The sequence below is a fragment of the Oncorhynchus masou genome, chromosome 15 (assembly GCF_036934945.1).
Source record: "Oncorhynchus masou masou isolate Uvic2021 chromosome 15, UVic_Omas_1.1, whole genome shotgun sequence".
Lineage (NCBI taxonomy): Eukaryota > Metazoa > Chordata > Actinopteri > Salmoniformes > Salmonidae > Oncorhynchus > Oncorhynchus masou.
The window spans coordinates 59,344,091-59,360,061 of record NC_088226.1 but is presented as its reverse complement, the minus strand read 5'-3'; the positions used below and the strand labels follow the sequence as shown (position 1 = coordinate 59,360,061).

At 42.4% G+C, this 15,971-nt stretch overlaps 1 protein-coding gene across 1 annotated transcript in view; it reads right to left on the bottom strand.

Annotated features, from left to right (window-relative positions):
• LOC135556560 (potassium voltage-gated channel subfamily KQT member 1-like) overlaps window positions 1-15,971 on the bottom strand; it is a 311,677-nt gene that overhangs the window by 274,189 nt on the left and 21,517 nt on the right. The window contains exons 2-6 of the mRNA XM_064989862.1: window positions 11,616-11,706; window positions 3,100-3,226; window positions 1,868-1,946; window positions 1,451-1,547; window positions 708-848 (exon numbers count right to left, since the gene is read on the bottom strand). Of these exons, the coding sequence (XP_064845934.1) occupies window positions 708-848; window positions 1,451-1,547; window positions 1,868-1,946; window positions 3,100-3,226; window positions 11,616-11,706 (535 nt within the window). The remainder of the gene's footprint in view (window positions 1-707; window positions 849-1,450; window positions 1,548-1,867; window positions 1,947-3,099; window positions 3,227-11,615; window positions 11,707-15,971) is intronic.

The window sequence follows — 15,971 nt, the reverse complement described above, 5'->3', positions numbered from 1 at the left end:
CACCACAGGGCATCAGCTCTAATACTATGCCTTACCACGCCCCACCACACAACATCAGCTCTAATACTATGCCTTACCACGCCCCACCACAGGGCATCAGCTCTAATACTATGCCTTACCACGCCCCACCACAGGACATCAGCTCTAATACTATGCCTTACCACGCCCCACCACACAACATCAGCTCTAATACTATGCCTTACCACGCCCCACCACAGGACATCAGCTCTAATACTATGCCTTACCACGCCCCACCACACGACATCAGCTCTAATACTATGCCTTACCACGCCCCACCACAGGACATCAGCTCTAATACTATGCCTTACCACACCCCACCACAAGACATCAGCTCTAATACTATGCCTTACCACGCCCCACCACACGACATCAGCTCTAATACTATGCCTTACCACACCCCACCACAAGACATCAGCTCTAATACTATGCCTTACCACGCCCCACCACAGGACATCAGCTCTAATACTATGCCTTACCACACCCCACCACAGGACATCAGCTCTAATACTATGCCTTACCACGCCCCACCACAAGACATCAGCTCTAATACTATGCCTTACCACGCCCCACCACAGGACATCAGCTCTAATACTATGCCTTACCACACCCCACCACAGGACATCAGCTCTAATACTATGCCTTACCACGCCCCACCACACGACATCAGCTCTAATACTATGCCTTACCACGCCCCACCACAGGGCATCAGCGTAGCTGGAGAAGCCAGTCTTTCCCTCCTCGTCCACAGCATCCTTCTCCGCTAGGTACACAAAGTAGGAGGAGAAAATCAGCCCCAGGAAGCCGATGTACAGCGTGGTGATCAGCTCCTACAACAGAGGAAATGCAGATAGAGAGTGGAGTATGTCACTTGTAATGTGCAGTAGACCATGTATAGGTGTTACATGTATTTCTTTACATTATTTACACATTTTACATTGCAGGTGTGAATCAAACTAAAATTATATCTGTCCATAACATCAATCATTACAACACATAGTCTGATCAAGACTAGAGTGTGCAATGACTACATAGAAAGAGGAGGCATATGACTCTATATCTATCATTTCACACAGACAGAAGACTTCATCTTTAGGAAGAGTAGCTGCTGCTTTCCCAACAGCTAATGGGGATCCCAATAAAATACCAAATTCCTAATCTCCCCTATTTATATAAACCCTAAACTCTCAACCCTAAAATAATAGCAGTAGACCCACTGCTTGATTGACTGAGGATTTATGAGAAGCCTACTCAGGGTACAGTAGACAAGTAGATCAAGTTAGATCAAGTAAGATCAGGGTAGATTAATTCACTCTACTAAAAACAGCATTATACTCCAGGTTACCTTTTGATATTTAACTTCATGTAAGCTCATACTACTGCAAAATCATTATGATATGAAATGAGCCAACAGATGTAAAGGGATCTCCACCTGTCTATGGATGAAGACTACCGATCCAAGAAGCCTCCAAGTTCCTCCCTGACGATCCACGTGCAGCATGCGTAGAATCTGGAGGAAGCGGATTCCCCTGTAATCATGGAGACAAAAGGCAACCAATGTCAATCAAACCTTAGCCTAATATACCTCTACTCTCTTCCACCTGTTTTACTCTGCAACAAAAACACAATTACAGTACAACACAAAATGTTACACTAATATTACAATATTATATTACTTGTAATTATGGTTGCAAAATTGCAGGAACTTTCAATACATTTCCTGGTTTTCCCTAAATCCCGGTTGGAGGCTTTCCCGCAATTAGGAGGTGAATAAGCAGGATATCAGGGATCATCAAACCAGGATTTCTGGAAAGCCAGGTAAAATATTCATTTTTACCACACCCAGTACCTGATAGCAGATGTGGCAAACACTTGGCCATTGGAGCCTACACCCAGCACTACGACGGAGGCAATAACCACTATCAGATCTGGGGGATACAGGAATACACCTGTACATTAGCATTGGCATCTAGCTCATAATCTTCAAATGTTTAAGTTGCCATTGAACAACAAAAGTAGTAGACATAATAGTATAAGAAGTAAGAAAGTCACACATGGCAAAAGTAACACACTGCTCCCTGCAACCCCCCTGATGACCTGGAATTAAAAAAAAAAAAATTAAGCACAGGCCATTGTCTCCTCTAGTTTATATTGCTTTTATAATGTTGGAAAAATATCAACAGGTTAGAAAATTATATATGACATCATTAGAATGATGCCTTAATCAAATGACTTGATGGATCAGCTTCCAACATAAGCTTTTATTGACATGTTAGTGGTTAAAAATATATATGATTCTGGGGGTTAATTACCTTGTGTCAAGCCATGGAAATGTGATAAGCCTGATTACTTTGCAGTTTGGGAAAATAATACAAACATTTAGTCTATCAAGACACGAGGAGCGGCATGACAAGGACAACTGGAGCACAGCTGATTGGTAGGGCTAAGCATGAATAATTGAAAATGTTTTTCAACATCTCCTACTATGGTTAATGTAGCTATTATTTGATAAATTTTAGTCTGATTAATATTGTAAGGCAAAATATTGTGGTTGCGCAACATTAAGATGTCTCCTTTTCATACATGTCTAACCTATAGCACGAATTATTCATGAAATGATGAGATGTCTCCTTTTCATACATGTCTAACCTATAGCACGAATTATTCATGAAATGATGGATGATAGTACTTTTGTTGAAAGTAAAGAGCACTTACAAACCAGAAACATGGAGATAAGACAGATATTGTGCACTTCTCGCCAGATGTTACTCCCGCCCCGCCGGCAGGTGCAAAAGTAACTATGCGGTAGTCTATTTAATTTCAACTCACTTACCTCAGAAATGAAATTACAGTTGCTAATGGTAGAGGACGTACACAAGTTGTTTGTCATAAAATATAGTCTCTCTAGCGCTATCGATCTGTGAGTAATTAATAAACAAAAAGTGATACTTTTGTCCCGGTTCTCCCCTAGTAGACATAACAGCAGAAGTAATCAAATTTGACCCCCAAAAAGAAGGGGCAAAAACATGTAACAACGGTGTCTGACTGTGTGAGATTTAATAAAGACTAAGCCAGGTGCACCTATGATAGAAATGGGTTTCCTGATGAAGCGGAGTCGTCCCTTGATCCCCACATATTTGCTCCTGCAGCCGGCAGACCAGAGCCGCACCACATACTCTGTCCCAAAGAACAGCACCATGACAACCTCCTGTGGACCAGAACACAAGCAGTTACAGACAACAGTTAGGAGAACAGGGCTGGGGAAGAAGGGGAGAAGACACAAAACATTCAAACTAGTTCATTAAGACCAAAGCATATTACTATCACATTTTACTAAGACTACTACACACACACTATCTATCTACCATTTCATACTATGAAAGTAATATGAGTGTTTTTCTAAGTCCAGTGCCAAGCAATGCATTGAGATGTCAGGCTTGATAAGAGCTTGGTGGGACTGGGACTTGACAGGTGTGCTGACAGAGAGAGGCTGAGGTGGTCTAGTAGTAAGGGAACCATTCACACCAGCCCACCCAGAAGAAGGTTAGATAGCATCTCTGATGACAGAGGATATTGAGCCAGGGTCAATGGCTCAGTGATTTGAGCCTCATGGCTGTGACAGTGCCTCAGCAGGATGTGCAGGTAGGAGAAATAGTAAATCAGCTGGGTTGTGTTGGAGCCCTTTACACATCTGTTGGGTGGTTCAAATATAATAGGTGACATTTTGCCACAGTGCAAATATTGTGTGTATGGTGGGGAGGGGGGAGTGTGTTTCTTTGTGTGTGTGTGTGATAATTCTTCATGAACCAATATCTTTTTCATTAGCACCATGACTCCATAATATTTTGCCACCTAACACTCAGTAATAGCTGTCTTAGTGTGGGTGGCCATCCCATTGCTTGCTTGAATTGGCTGCCCTACCAGCCCCCCCCCCCCCTCCCCCCTTTTTGAAACCTAATACCACAGGCCCTGCTGCAACAACATAGCTCCATAGTCACAAAAACAATCCCCTGGCTGTCACTCACCCTATAGACACATTCACTTACTGTGAATGCAGTGACAGTGTCCTTCCTTTCCTTAATAATACTGTGGGTTGGACTGATCCGACAGGAACAAGTAGCACTGTTGCATGGATTTAACTTAAATAGCTACCGTGTTTGTGACTGAGGAAAAAAAGTGAGAAGTGGGTTAATAACATCTATTTTAGTTGGACTTGACCGACCAGGCACAGCCCTACTTGTGTATACCGCGGAGAGAGCGGGAGACCACATTTCATGGCTCTGTGCTGTGTCTATATAACATTGCACTATTTGTGGGTATTTGTGTCTAAAGGTTGGCCACGGCTATTTTCCCACACCTGTCCAAACGGCTCCCCAGTGGCCAGCACCTCTACACAAGAAAGGTGCTATCTGGAACTTAAAAAGGTTATTTGGATGTCCCCATAGGAAAACCATTTGAAGAAACGCTTTTGGTTCCAGGAAAAAAATGTTTTTATTCCAGGTATAACCCTATTCAAATCAAATGTTATTAGTCACATGCACCGAATACAACAGGTTTAGTAGACCTTACAGTGAAATGCTTACTTACAAGCCCCTAACCAACAATGTCGTTAAAAAAACACGAATAAGAACTAGACACAAAAGGAACAAGTAATTAAAGAGCAGCAGTAAAATAACAATAGCGAGACTACATACAGGGGGCACCGGTACAGAGTCAATATGCGGGGTCACCGGTTAGTCGAGATAATTGAGGTAATATGTACATGTAGGTAGAGTTATGAAAGTGACTATGCATAGACAATAACAGAGAGTAGCAGCGGCGTAAAAGGGGGGGGGGGGCAATGCAAATAGTCTGAGTAGCCATTTGAGTAGAAGTTTTATGCCTTGGGGATAGAAGCTGTTTAGAAGCCTCTTGGACCTAGACTTGGTGCTCCGGTACCGCTTGCCGTGTGGTAGCGGAGAGAACGGTCTATGACCATTTTTAGGGCCTTCCTCTTGGAGGTTGAGCTGTTGCCATACCAGGCAGTGATGCAACCATGCTCTCGATGGTGCAGCTGTAGAACTTTTTGAGGGTCTGAGGACCCATGCCATATCTTTTCAGTCTGCTGAGGAGGAATGGGTTATGTCGTGCCCTGTTCACGACGGTCATGGTGTGCTTGGACCATGTTAGTTTGTTGGTGATATGGACACCAAGGAACATGAAGCTCTCAACTTGCTCCACTACAGCCTCGTCGATGAGAATGGGGGTGTGTTCGGTCTTCCGTTTCCTATAGTCCACAATCATCTCCTTTGTCTTGATCACGTTGAGGGAGAGGTTGTTGTCCTGGCACCACACAGCCAGGTCTCTGACCTCTTCATTATAGGCTGTCTCGTCGTTGTCGGTGATCAGGCCTACCACTGTTGTGTCATCGGGTCACTTAATGATGGTGTTGGTGTGGTGTGGTGTTGTGTCTGGCCGTGCAGTCATGAGGGAACAGGGAATAACGGAGGGGGCTGAGTATGCACCACTGAGGGGCCCCTGTGTTGAGGATCAGCTTGGCGGATGTGTTGTTACCTACCCTTACCACCTGGGGGCGGCCCGTCAGGAAGTCCAGGATCCAGTTGCAGAGGGAGGTGTTTAGTCCCGGGGTCCTTAGCTTAGTGATGAGCTTTGAGGGCACTATGATGTTGAACACTGAGCTGTATTGAATGAATAGCATTCTCAAATAGGTGTTCCTTTTGTCCAGGTGGGAAAGGGCAGTGTGGAGAGCAATAGAGATTGTATCATCTGTGGATCTGTTAGGGTGGTATGCAAATTGGAGTGGGTCTAGGGTTTCTGGGATAATGGTATTGATGTGAGCCATGACCAGCCTTTCAAAGCACTTCATGGCTTCATGTTGCTTACTACTTTAATGTTTGCTTGTAAGCAGGAATCAGGAGGATAGAGTTATGGTCAGATTTGCCAAATGGAGGGTGAAGGAGAGCTTTGTACGCGTCTCTGTGTGTAGAGTAAAGGTGGTTTAGAGTATATTTTCCCACTAATTGCACATTTACCATGCTGGTAGAAATTTGGTAAAACTGATTTAAGTTTCCCTGCATTAAAGTCCCCGGCCACTTGGAGCGCTGCCTCTGGATGAGCGTTTTCCTGTTTGCTTATGGTGGAATACAGCTCATTGAATGCGGTCTTAGTGCCAGCCTCAGTCTGTGGTGGAATGTAGACAGCTAAATCAAATCAAATGTATTTACAGTGCCTTGCGAAAGTATTCGGCCCCCTTGAACTTTGCGACCTTTTGCCACATTTCAGGCTTCAAACATAAAGATATAAAAAAAAAATTGTGAAGAATCAACAACAAGTGGGACACAATCATGAAGTGGAACGACATTTATTGGATATTTCAAACTTTTTTAACAAATCAAAAACTGAAACATTTGGCGTGCAAAATTATTCAGCCCCTTTACTTTCAGTGCAGCAAACTCTCTCCAGAAGTTCAGTGAGGATCTCTGAAGTATCCAATGTTGACCTAAATGACTAATGATGATAAATACAATCCACCTGTGTGTAATCAAGTCTCTGTATAAATGCACCTGCACTGTGATAGTCTCAGAGGTCCGTTAAAAGCGCAGAGAGCATCATGGAGAACAAGGAACACACCAGGCAGGTCCGAGATACTGTTGTGAAGAAGTTTAAAGCCGGATTTGGATACAAAAAGATTTCCCAAGCTTTAAACATCCCAAGGAGCACTGTGCAAGAAATAATATTGAAATGGAAGGAGTATCAGACCACTGCAAATCTACCAAGACCTGGCCGTCCCTCTAAACTTTCAGCTCATACAAGGAGAAGACTGATCAGAGATGCAGCCAAGAGGCCCATGATCACTCTGGATGAACTGCAGAGATCTACAGCTGAGGTGGGAGACTCTGTCCATAGGACAACAATCAGTCGTATATTGCACAAATCTGGCCTTTATGGAAGAGTGGCAAGAAGAAAGCCATTTCTTAAAGATATCCATAAAAAGTGTTGTTTAAAGTTTGCCACAAGCCACCTGGGAGACACACCAAACATGTGGAAGAAGGTGCTCTGGTCAGATGAAACCAAAATTGAAGTTTTTGGCAACAATGCAAAACGTTATGTTTGGCGTAAAAGCAACACAGCTCATCAACCACAACACACCATCCCTACTGTCAAACATGGTGGTGGCAGCATCATGGTTTGGGCCTGCTTTTCTTCAGCAGGGACAGGGAAGATGGTTAAAATTGATGGGAAGATGGATGGAGCCAAATACAGGACCATTCTGGAAGAAAACCTGATGGAGTCTGCAAAAGACCTGAGACTGGGACGGAGATTTGTCTTCCAACAAGACAATGATCCAAAACATAAAGCAAAATCTACAATGGAATGGTTCAAAAATAAACATATCCAGGTGTTAGAATGGCCAAGTCAAAGTCCAGACCTGAATCCAATCGAGAATCTGTGGAAAGAACTGAAAACTGCTGTTCACAAATGCTCTTCATCCAACCTCACTGAGCTCGAGCTGTTTTGCAAGGAGGAATGGGAAAAAATGTCAGTCTCTCGATGTGCAAAACTGATAGAGACATACCCCAAGCAACTTACAGCTGTAATCGCAGCAAAAGGTGGCGCTACAAAGTATTAACTTAAGGGGGCTGAATAATTTTGCACACCCAATTTTTCAGTTTTTGATTTGTTAAAAAAGTTTGAAATATCCAATAAATGTCGTTCCACTTCATGATTGTGTCCCACTTGTTGTTGATTCTTCACAAAAAAATACAGTTGTATATCTTTATGTTTGAAGCCTGAAATGTGGCAAAAGGTCGCAAAGTTCAAGGGGGCCGAATACTTTCGCAAGGCACTGTATATATCCCTTCTTACATCAGCCAATATCACAAAGTGCTGTACAGAAACCTAGCCCGAAAACCCCAAACAGCAAGCAATGCAGGTGTAGAAGCACTACAAAAAATACAGGCAAAAAAGTGTTTCAGCCACCAATTATGCAAGTTCTCCCACTTAAAAAGATGAGGCCTGTAATTTTCATCATAGGTACACTTCAACTATGACAGACAAAATGAGAAAGAAAAAAAATCTAGAAAATGGCACCTGTTTGTACGTGTTATCAGTATAAAAGACACCTGTCCACAACCTCAAACAGTCACACTCCAAATCTGCAATAGGTAAGCAGCTTGGTTTGAAGAAATCAACTGTGGGAGCAATTATTAGGAAATGGAAGACATACAAGACCACTGATAATCTCCCTTGATCTGGAGCTCCACGCAAGATCTCACCCCGTGGGGACAAAATGATCACAAGAACGGTGAGCAAATATCCCAGAACCACACAGAGGCACCTAGTGAATGACCTGCAGAGAGTAACACACTACACCGCCAGGGACTCAAATCCTGCAGTGCCAGACGTGTCCCCCTGCTTAAGCCAGTACATGTCCAGGCCCGTCTGAAGTTTGCTAGAGAGCATTTGGATGATCCAGAAGAAGATTGGGAGAATGTCATATGGTCAGATGAAACCAAAATAGAACTCGTGTTTGGAGGACAAAGAATGCTGAGTTGCATCCAAAGAACACCATACCTACTGTGAAGCATGGGGGTGGAAACATCATGCTTTGGGGCTGTTTTTCTGCAAAGGGAACAGGACAACTGATCCGTGTAAAGGAAAGAATGAATGGGGCCATGTATCGTGAGATTTTGAGTGAAAACCTCCTTCCATCAGCAAGGGCATTGAAGATGAAACGTGGCTGGGTGACAATGATCCCAAACCCACCGCCCGGGCAATGAAGGAGTGGCTTCGTAAGAAGCATTTCAAGGTCCTGGAGTGGCCTAGCCAGTCTCCAGATCTCAACGCCATAGAAAATCTTTGGAGGGAGTTGAAAGTCCGTGTGGCCCAGCAACAGCCCCAAAACATCACTGCTCTGGAGGAGATCTGTATGGAGGAATGGGCCAAAATACCAGCAACAGTGTGTGAAAACCTTGTGAAGACTTACAGAAAACTTTTGACCTCTGTCATTGCCAACAAAGGGTATATAAAAAAGTATTGAGATAAACTTTTGTTACTTATTTTCCACCATAATTTGCAAATAAATTCATTAAAAATCCTACAGTGTGATTTTCTAGATTTTGTTTTTCTCATTTTGTCTGTCATAGTTGAAGTGTACCTGTGATGAAAATTACAGGCCTCTCTCATATTTTTAAGTGGGAGAACTTGCACAATTGGTGGCTGACGAAATACTTTTTTTTGCCCCACTCAATGTATAAACTATATTCAAAAATGGGTACTTTTGTCACGACTTCTACCGAGGTCGTTGCCTCTCCTTGTTCGGGCGGTCCTCGGCGTTCGACGTCACCGGTCTTCTAGCCATCATTGATCCTTTTTTCATTTTCCATTGGTTTTGTCTTGTCTTCCCACACACCTGTTTTCAATCCCATTCATTACCTGTTGTGTATTTAACCCTCTGTTTCCACCTCATGTCTTTGTCAGAGATTGTTTTATTGTCAGTGTAGTGTGATTGTTGTATAGGTGCGCGTCGGGGTCCTCGTACCAATGTTTGTTTATGTACATTTAGTGTTATGGAGCATACTCGGGGAACTTTATTAAAAGACTCCATTGTACACTCCATTTGACTCTCCTGCGCCTGACTTCCCTGCCACATATTACACCTATGCATGACAACTTTCTGGTTCTTCACTATCAAATAATTACATTATAACATAACTATTTGACCATGACATTTCCAGGTAAAACCAAGTGAACATGGAAATGAAATCGGATTACAATAAATCCCCAAAACTATAAAATGGTTCACCTGGATGTCCGGAGGATTTTGGTGTCACGAACCGGTAACTCAAAGTTTGCAGAAAACAGCTAATAGTTTCATTTTGTTGTGTTCCCTAATCTCATAAAACTAGGACAGAGCTGATTCATAGGTCTGGGTATTAGCAATCTGAATGTAATTAGATGGATTAGAGATGGATTGGGCCATTCGGAAATGTTTGAGGAAGCTCTGTGTTAATATGGTGGAATGATGGTGGAGGCCAGTTTCTGATCAGATGTTTGGTGGTGCCACTGTGCCACATAGCTGTGATATCAGTGGACATGGAGTAGACTGGAGGACAGGACAGGAGAGAGAGACGAAAGCATGTGACACGTGATGGATGTCGGTGCGTCCTGCTGGGCCTGGCTAACTTTACTTTGGCAGCTGTCTTGAAAGCCAAATATCCTTAAGGACCAATGTCCTCTCTGCCATCCAAAACAAGCACACAGATTCATGGATGTCAGCTAACCCTGAACTCGCTAAGTATAGCCACTTCACCACAAGTACGTGCCATGATGCCAAAGACTGTCTCTCACTCACTCACGCACGCACGCACGCAAACACACATACACGCAAACACACACAGAATATATGAAATACACAAACACTATTACATCATACACACACATGCAGGTGCAAATAAAATGGGGTTGAACAGTTTAGTAATGAAAATATTCCCCTCAGGACATTGCCACCTGTCTTCCTTAATAATACTACCTTTTGGATTTTGCAACTCTCATGTTTTGAGTTACAAATGTTTTGTTTCAATGGGTAACTCTACCTCTAACGCTCTAATGAACTACTGCTTTCTAGCTCATATGTTATAGCTTTCTTCTGTCCTACCCACTGAGTTACTGCCTACTGTTCTAACTGTCTGTCTTCTGTCCTACCCACTGGGTTACTACCTATTGTTCTAACTGTCTGTCTTCTGTCCTACCCACTGGGTTACTACCTACTGTTCTAACTGTCTGTCTTCTGTCCTACCCACTGGGTTACTACCTACTGTTCGAACTGTCTGTCTTCTGTCCTACCCACTGAGTTACTACCTACTGTTCTAACTGTCTGTCTTCTGTCCTACCCACTGGGTTACTACCTACTGTTCTAACTGTCTGTCTTCTGTTCTACCCACTGGGTTACTACCTACTGTTCTAACTGTCTGTCTTCTGTCCTACCCACTGGGTTACTACATACTGTTCTCGATCTAACCAAGCTGCTGATAGGAGAGCTCTTCTTCCAGGGTGTAATCAATGAATAACTCAGCAGCCAGGGAATCCTCCAAAGGGCACTTGCCAAAAGTTTAGAGAACACTCTGTATAGTCCTGTCTTCTGATTGCCCCCACACTGGTGAAGTGAGTGTGTGTGTGTGTGTGAGCGTGTGTGTGTGTGTTTAGATGCAAAGCATGATGCAAAGTCTTTATCCTGCACCATATCAGTATTTCTCTACCTGTGAGAATAGGACTGATAGCACTGAGAGTAAAAACACTGAGTAGCCAATATAATGTACATCAACCAAAATCCCCAACAGTAAGCTCTGAAGCATGCCAATAACTAATATATATAGTCTCATGCACCTATATAGACCCTTTCCATTTCATTTGTGGTTCACAATTTTTATAATACTGTTGAACACTGAGCTCGAAGTCAGTTGAATTTAAGATGGAGGTTTGTCTGCGTCCCACTCAATATGTTCTACTCCCATCATGTGGATGTGGATGGTATTACAATAAAACAAAATCAAAAAGGTAGGTCACTGATTTGGTGAATCCATCCCAAATCCACTCACCATCACAAAGAGTGTTCCGCTGGAAAAATCGGCATAGTGTTCTATGGTGGACAGGACACTGAAGATAAGGCATACCAGGACCATGAGGAAACTGTGGAGGGAAGAAACATGTCAAACTTAGAATCACGTATACAGTTGAAGTCGGAGGTTTACATACACTTTAGCCAAATACATTTAAACTCAGTTTTTCACAATTCCTGACATTTAATCCTAGTAAAAAGTCCCTGTCAGGTCAGTTAAGATCACCACTTTATTTTAAGAATGCGAAATGTCAGAATAATAGCAGAGAGAATGATTTATTCCCACTTGTATATTTTTCATCACATTCACAGTGGGTCAGAAGTTTACATACACTCAATTAGTATTTGGTAGCATTGCCGTTAAATTGATTAACTTGTGTCAAACATTTTGGGCAGCCTTCCACAAGCTTCCCACAATAAGTTGGGTGAATTTTGGCCTATTCCTCCTGACAGAGCTGGTGTAACTGAGTCAGGTTTGTAGGCCTCCTTGCTCACACACGCTTTTTCAGTTCTGCCCACACATTTCCTATAGGTTTGAGGTCAGGGCTTTGTGATGGCCACTCCAATAACTTGACTTTGTTGTCCTTAAGCCATTTTGCCACAACTTTGGAAGTATGCTTGGGGTCATTGTTCATTTGGAAGACCCATTTGCGACCAAGCTTTAACTTCCTGACTGGTGTCTTGAGATGTTGCTTCAATATATCCACATCATTTTCCTACCTCATGATGTAATCTATTTTGTGAAATGCACCAGTCCCTCCTGCAGCAAAGCACCCAAACAACATCATGCTGCCACCCCTGTGCTTCACGGTTGGGATGGTGTTCTTCGGCTTGCAAGCATCCCTCTTTTTCCTCCAAACATAACGATGGTCATTATAACCAAACAGTTCTATTTTTGTTTCATCAGACAAGAGGGCATTTCTCCAAAAAGTACGATCTTTGTCCCATGTGCAGTTGCAAACCGTAGTCTGGCTTTTTTATGGCTGTTTTGGAGCAGTGGCTTCTTCCTTGCTGAACGGCCTTTCAGGTTTTGTCAATATAGGACTTGTTTTACTGTGGATATATATACTTTTGTACCTGATTCCTCCAGCATCTTCACAGGGTCATTTGCTGTTGTTCTGGGATTGATTTGCACTTTTCGCACCAAAGTACATTCATCTCTAGGAGACAGAATGCTTCTCCTTCCTGAGCGGTATGACAGCTACGTGGTCCCATGGTGTTTATACTTGCATACTATTGTTTGTACAGATGAACGTGGTACCTTCAGGCATTTGAAAATTGCTCCCAAGGATGAACCAGATCTGTGGAGGTCTACATTTTTCTTCTGAGGTCTTGGCTGATTTCTTTTGATTTTCCCATGATGTCAAGCAAAGAGGCACTGAGTTTGATAGTAGGCCTTGAAATTCATCCACAGGTACACCTCCAATTGACTCAAATGATATCAATTAGCCTATCAGAAGCTTCTAAAGCCATGGCATCATTTTCTGGAATTTTCCAAGCTGTTTAAAGGCACAGTCAACTTAGTGTATGTCAACATGTGACTCACTGGACTTGTGATACGGTGAATTATAAGTGAAATAATCTGTCTGTAAACAATCATTGGAAGAATTACTTGTGTCATGCACAAAGTAGATATCCTAACCGACTTGCCAAAACTATAGTTTGTTAGCAAGACATTTGTGGAGTGGTTGAAAAACAAGTTTTAATGACTCGAATATAAAAGTGTATGTAAACTTCCAACTTCAACAGTACATGTAATCAGGGTTGGGGAGTAACAGATTATTTATTTTTTTAAACGGCAACTGTAATCCGTAACGTTACCAACAAAAATATTGTAATTGGATTACAGATACTTTTGAAAAACTCAGAAAGGATGTTTGTGAGAATATTTTTATTTGGCCCTTCTCTACATTGAAAAAAGTCACAAGTTTAAATTTGTTCCACCTGAGCGAGTCGGAGACCACTATGATGACACACCAAATGTGTTTGCTGATGGAAGGAAAATAGCAGGAATAGGCTTTTGTAGGCTACAGTCCAAGCTATGTTTTCCAATGGTACGACTGCTGTCGGCATCCAAAGATTATCCAACTTGAATAAACGCTTGGAGGTAAGGATGATAGCAGTGGTGTAGTCTACGGCAATACGGATATCACTTATTATTGATATCTACATAGCGCATTGATGTGAATCACACTGCATTCTCTCTCATTTAGCTATTTGCGCATTAAGGATTGTGGCTATTGTAGATGGCTGTTCACAAATCTAAATGTGTATTTGAACCCAATAGTTGAATTCAATGTCATTACTTCCACCAAAGTCGGTCCCTCTCCTTGTTCGGGTGGCGTTCGGCAGTCCACTTTTCCATTTGTACTGTCTTTGTCTTATCACACCTGGCTTCACTCAACCAATTACTTGTTTATTATTTAACCCTCTGTTCCCCATGTTGTATTTGTGAGTGACTGTTATCTGTTACGTGGATATTTGTCAGGGGCTGCACTTTTGTTTTAGACTGTGATTTGGGACTAGTATGTGTTATGTGCTGTCATTTGTTAACCGGTATTAAAGTGTGCCTGTTTATTGTACTCTGCTCTCCTGCACTTGACTTCGTCTACCATATACACACACCTTACATTCAAGAAGTTTAAGCGGCCTACCAATCATTCTTTTTGAAACCTGTGGACAACCAGTGAAAAATGCGCTCTTGCAACAGCTGCATAGTGCGGATCCCAGCCTATTGAAAACAAATTGGGCTTTTATTGTTCAATCTAATTTATTTAAAAAATCCATAGGCCGAATGAACACATGCTCAAACCCGTTTGATAGACTTAAAGGGGCAATCTGTAGTTGCTACATCCATTTTTTGACTGATATATATATATATAATTTATGTATATACATTACCAGTCAAAAGTTTGGGCACACCAACTCATTCAAGACTTTTTCATTATTATTACTATTTTCTACATTGTAGAACAACAGTTAAGACATCAAAACGATGAAATAACACATATGGAATCATGTAGTAATAAAACAAGTGTTAAACAAATATATATTTTATATTTTAAATTCTTCAAAGTAGCCACCCTTTGCCTTGATGACAACTTTGCACACTGTTGGCATTCTCTCAACCGGCTCATGAGGTAGTCACCTGTAATGCCTTTCTATTAACAGGTGTGCCTTGATAAAAGTTAATTTGTGGAATTTCTTTCCTTCTTAATGACCTCTCCAAGATGGCGTAGCAGTAAGACGTGTAGTGTCCCTTGTCCCGTGTATATTTCATCTTTTTTCGTTTTTACATATTTTTTCTTCGCATATCTTTTAAAACATTTTGCTAAACCTCAGCTTCCAAATACTCTCCTTCAATCCGCCTCACCCAATGTAGCTATTTTTCTTTTTTCCTAAAGTATTTAGTATTTATATTTACTTCGGAACCGAAACCCCTCAACTGAAGCTAGCCAGCTAACTACCAGCTATGCTAGCGGTCTTCAGCTAACCGGTCATCAGCTAACCTTTAGCACGAAAAGCTCACGCGACTCTAACCAGAGCATAACGGACCTATTTATTTTTTATTTATTTTTTATTTATTTTTTTTATCCCCGGATTCCCGCCGCAAACGGAACATCTGGATCTTCACAACTAGTTATTTAGCTAAACCGCAACCCCGGACGATTACTGCTGGCTAGCGCTTCCACCCACTTAGCCTGAAGCTAGCCCCGCCAGAGCACCTGTGCTACCTCCGTAGCATACTCCTGGGCTACAATACCTACCACCGTAGCATACTCCTGGGCTACAATTACCCGGACCCACGACCGGTCTATCGATGTCACCGCATGAAGAGGAATAAACAGACTCACCCCATCGCGACGTCCCCCAAAGGCTAACTCTCTAGCCCTTGCTATCTCCTTGCTTGCTATTTCGGCCTGCTAACTGCTACCTTGTTTAGCCCCGGCCTACTAACTGTTAGCTTGTTAGCACAGGCCTGCTAACCGTCTGAATAGCCTCGTCCCAAACACTCACTGGACCCATATTTACTCTCTTATCTCTTTCCGATTTTTAATTTGTTTATTCCTTCCGGTAACCTGCCTCACCCAATGTGATACGGAATCGCTATCATTTTTAATTTTTAGAACACACTCAAGAACCTCCAGAAGCTAACTAGCTACAAGCTATTTAGTCATTGTTAGTTTTTTTTTAAACCTGGATAACATTCACTAATCCAGCTTCCCTGCCCCCTGGACACTGATCACTTGGCTACATAGCTGATGCACGCTGGACTGTCTATTAATCACGGTACCTCATTCTGCTTGTTTATGTTTTATCCGTCGGCCCCGTTGCC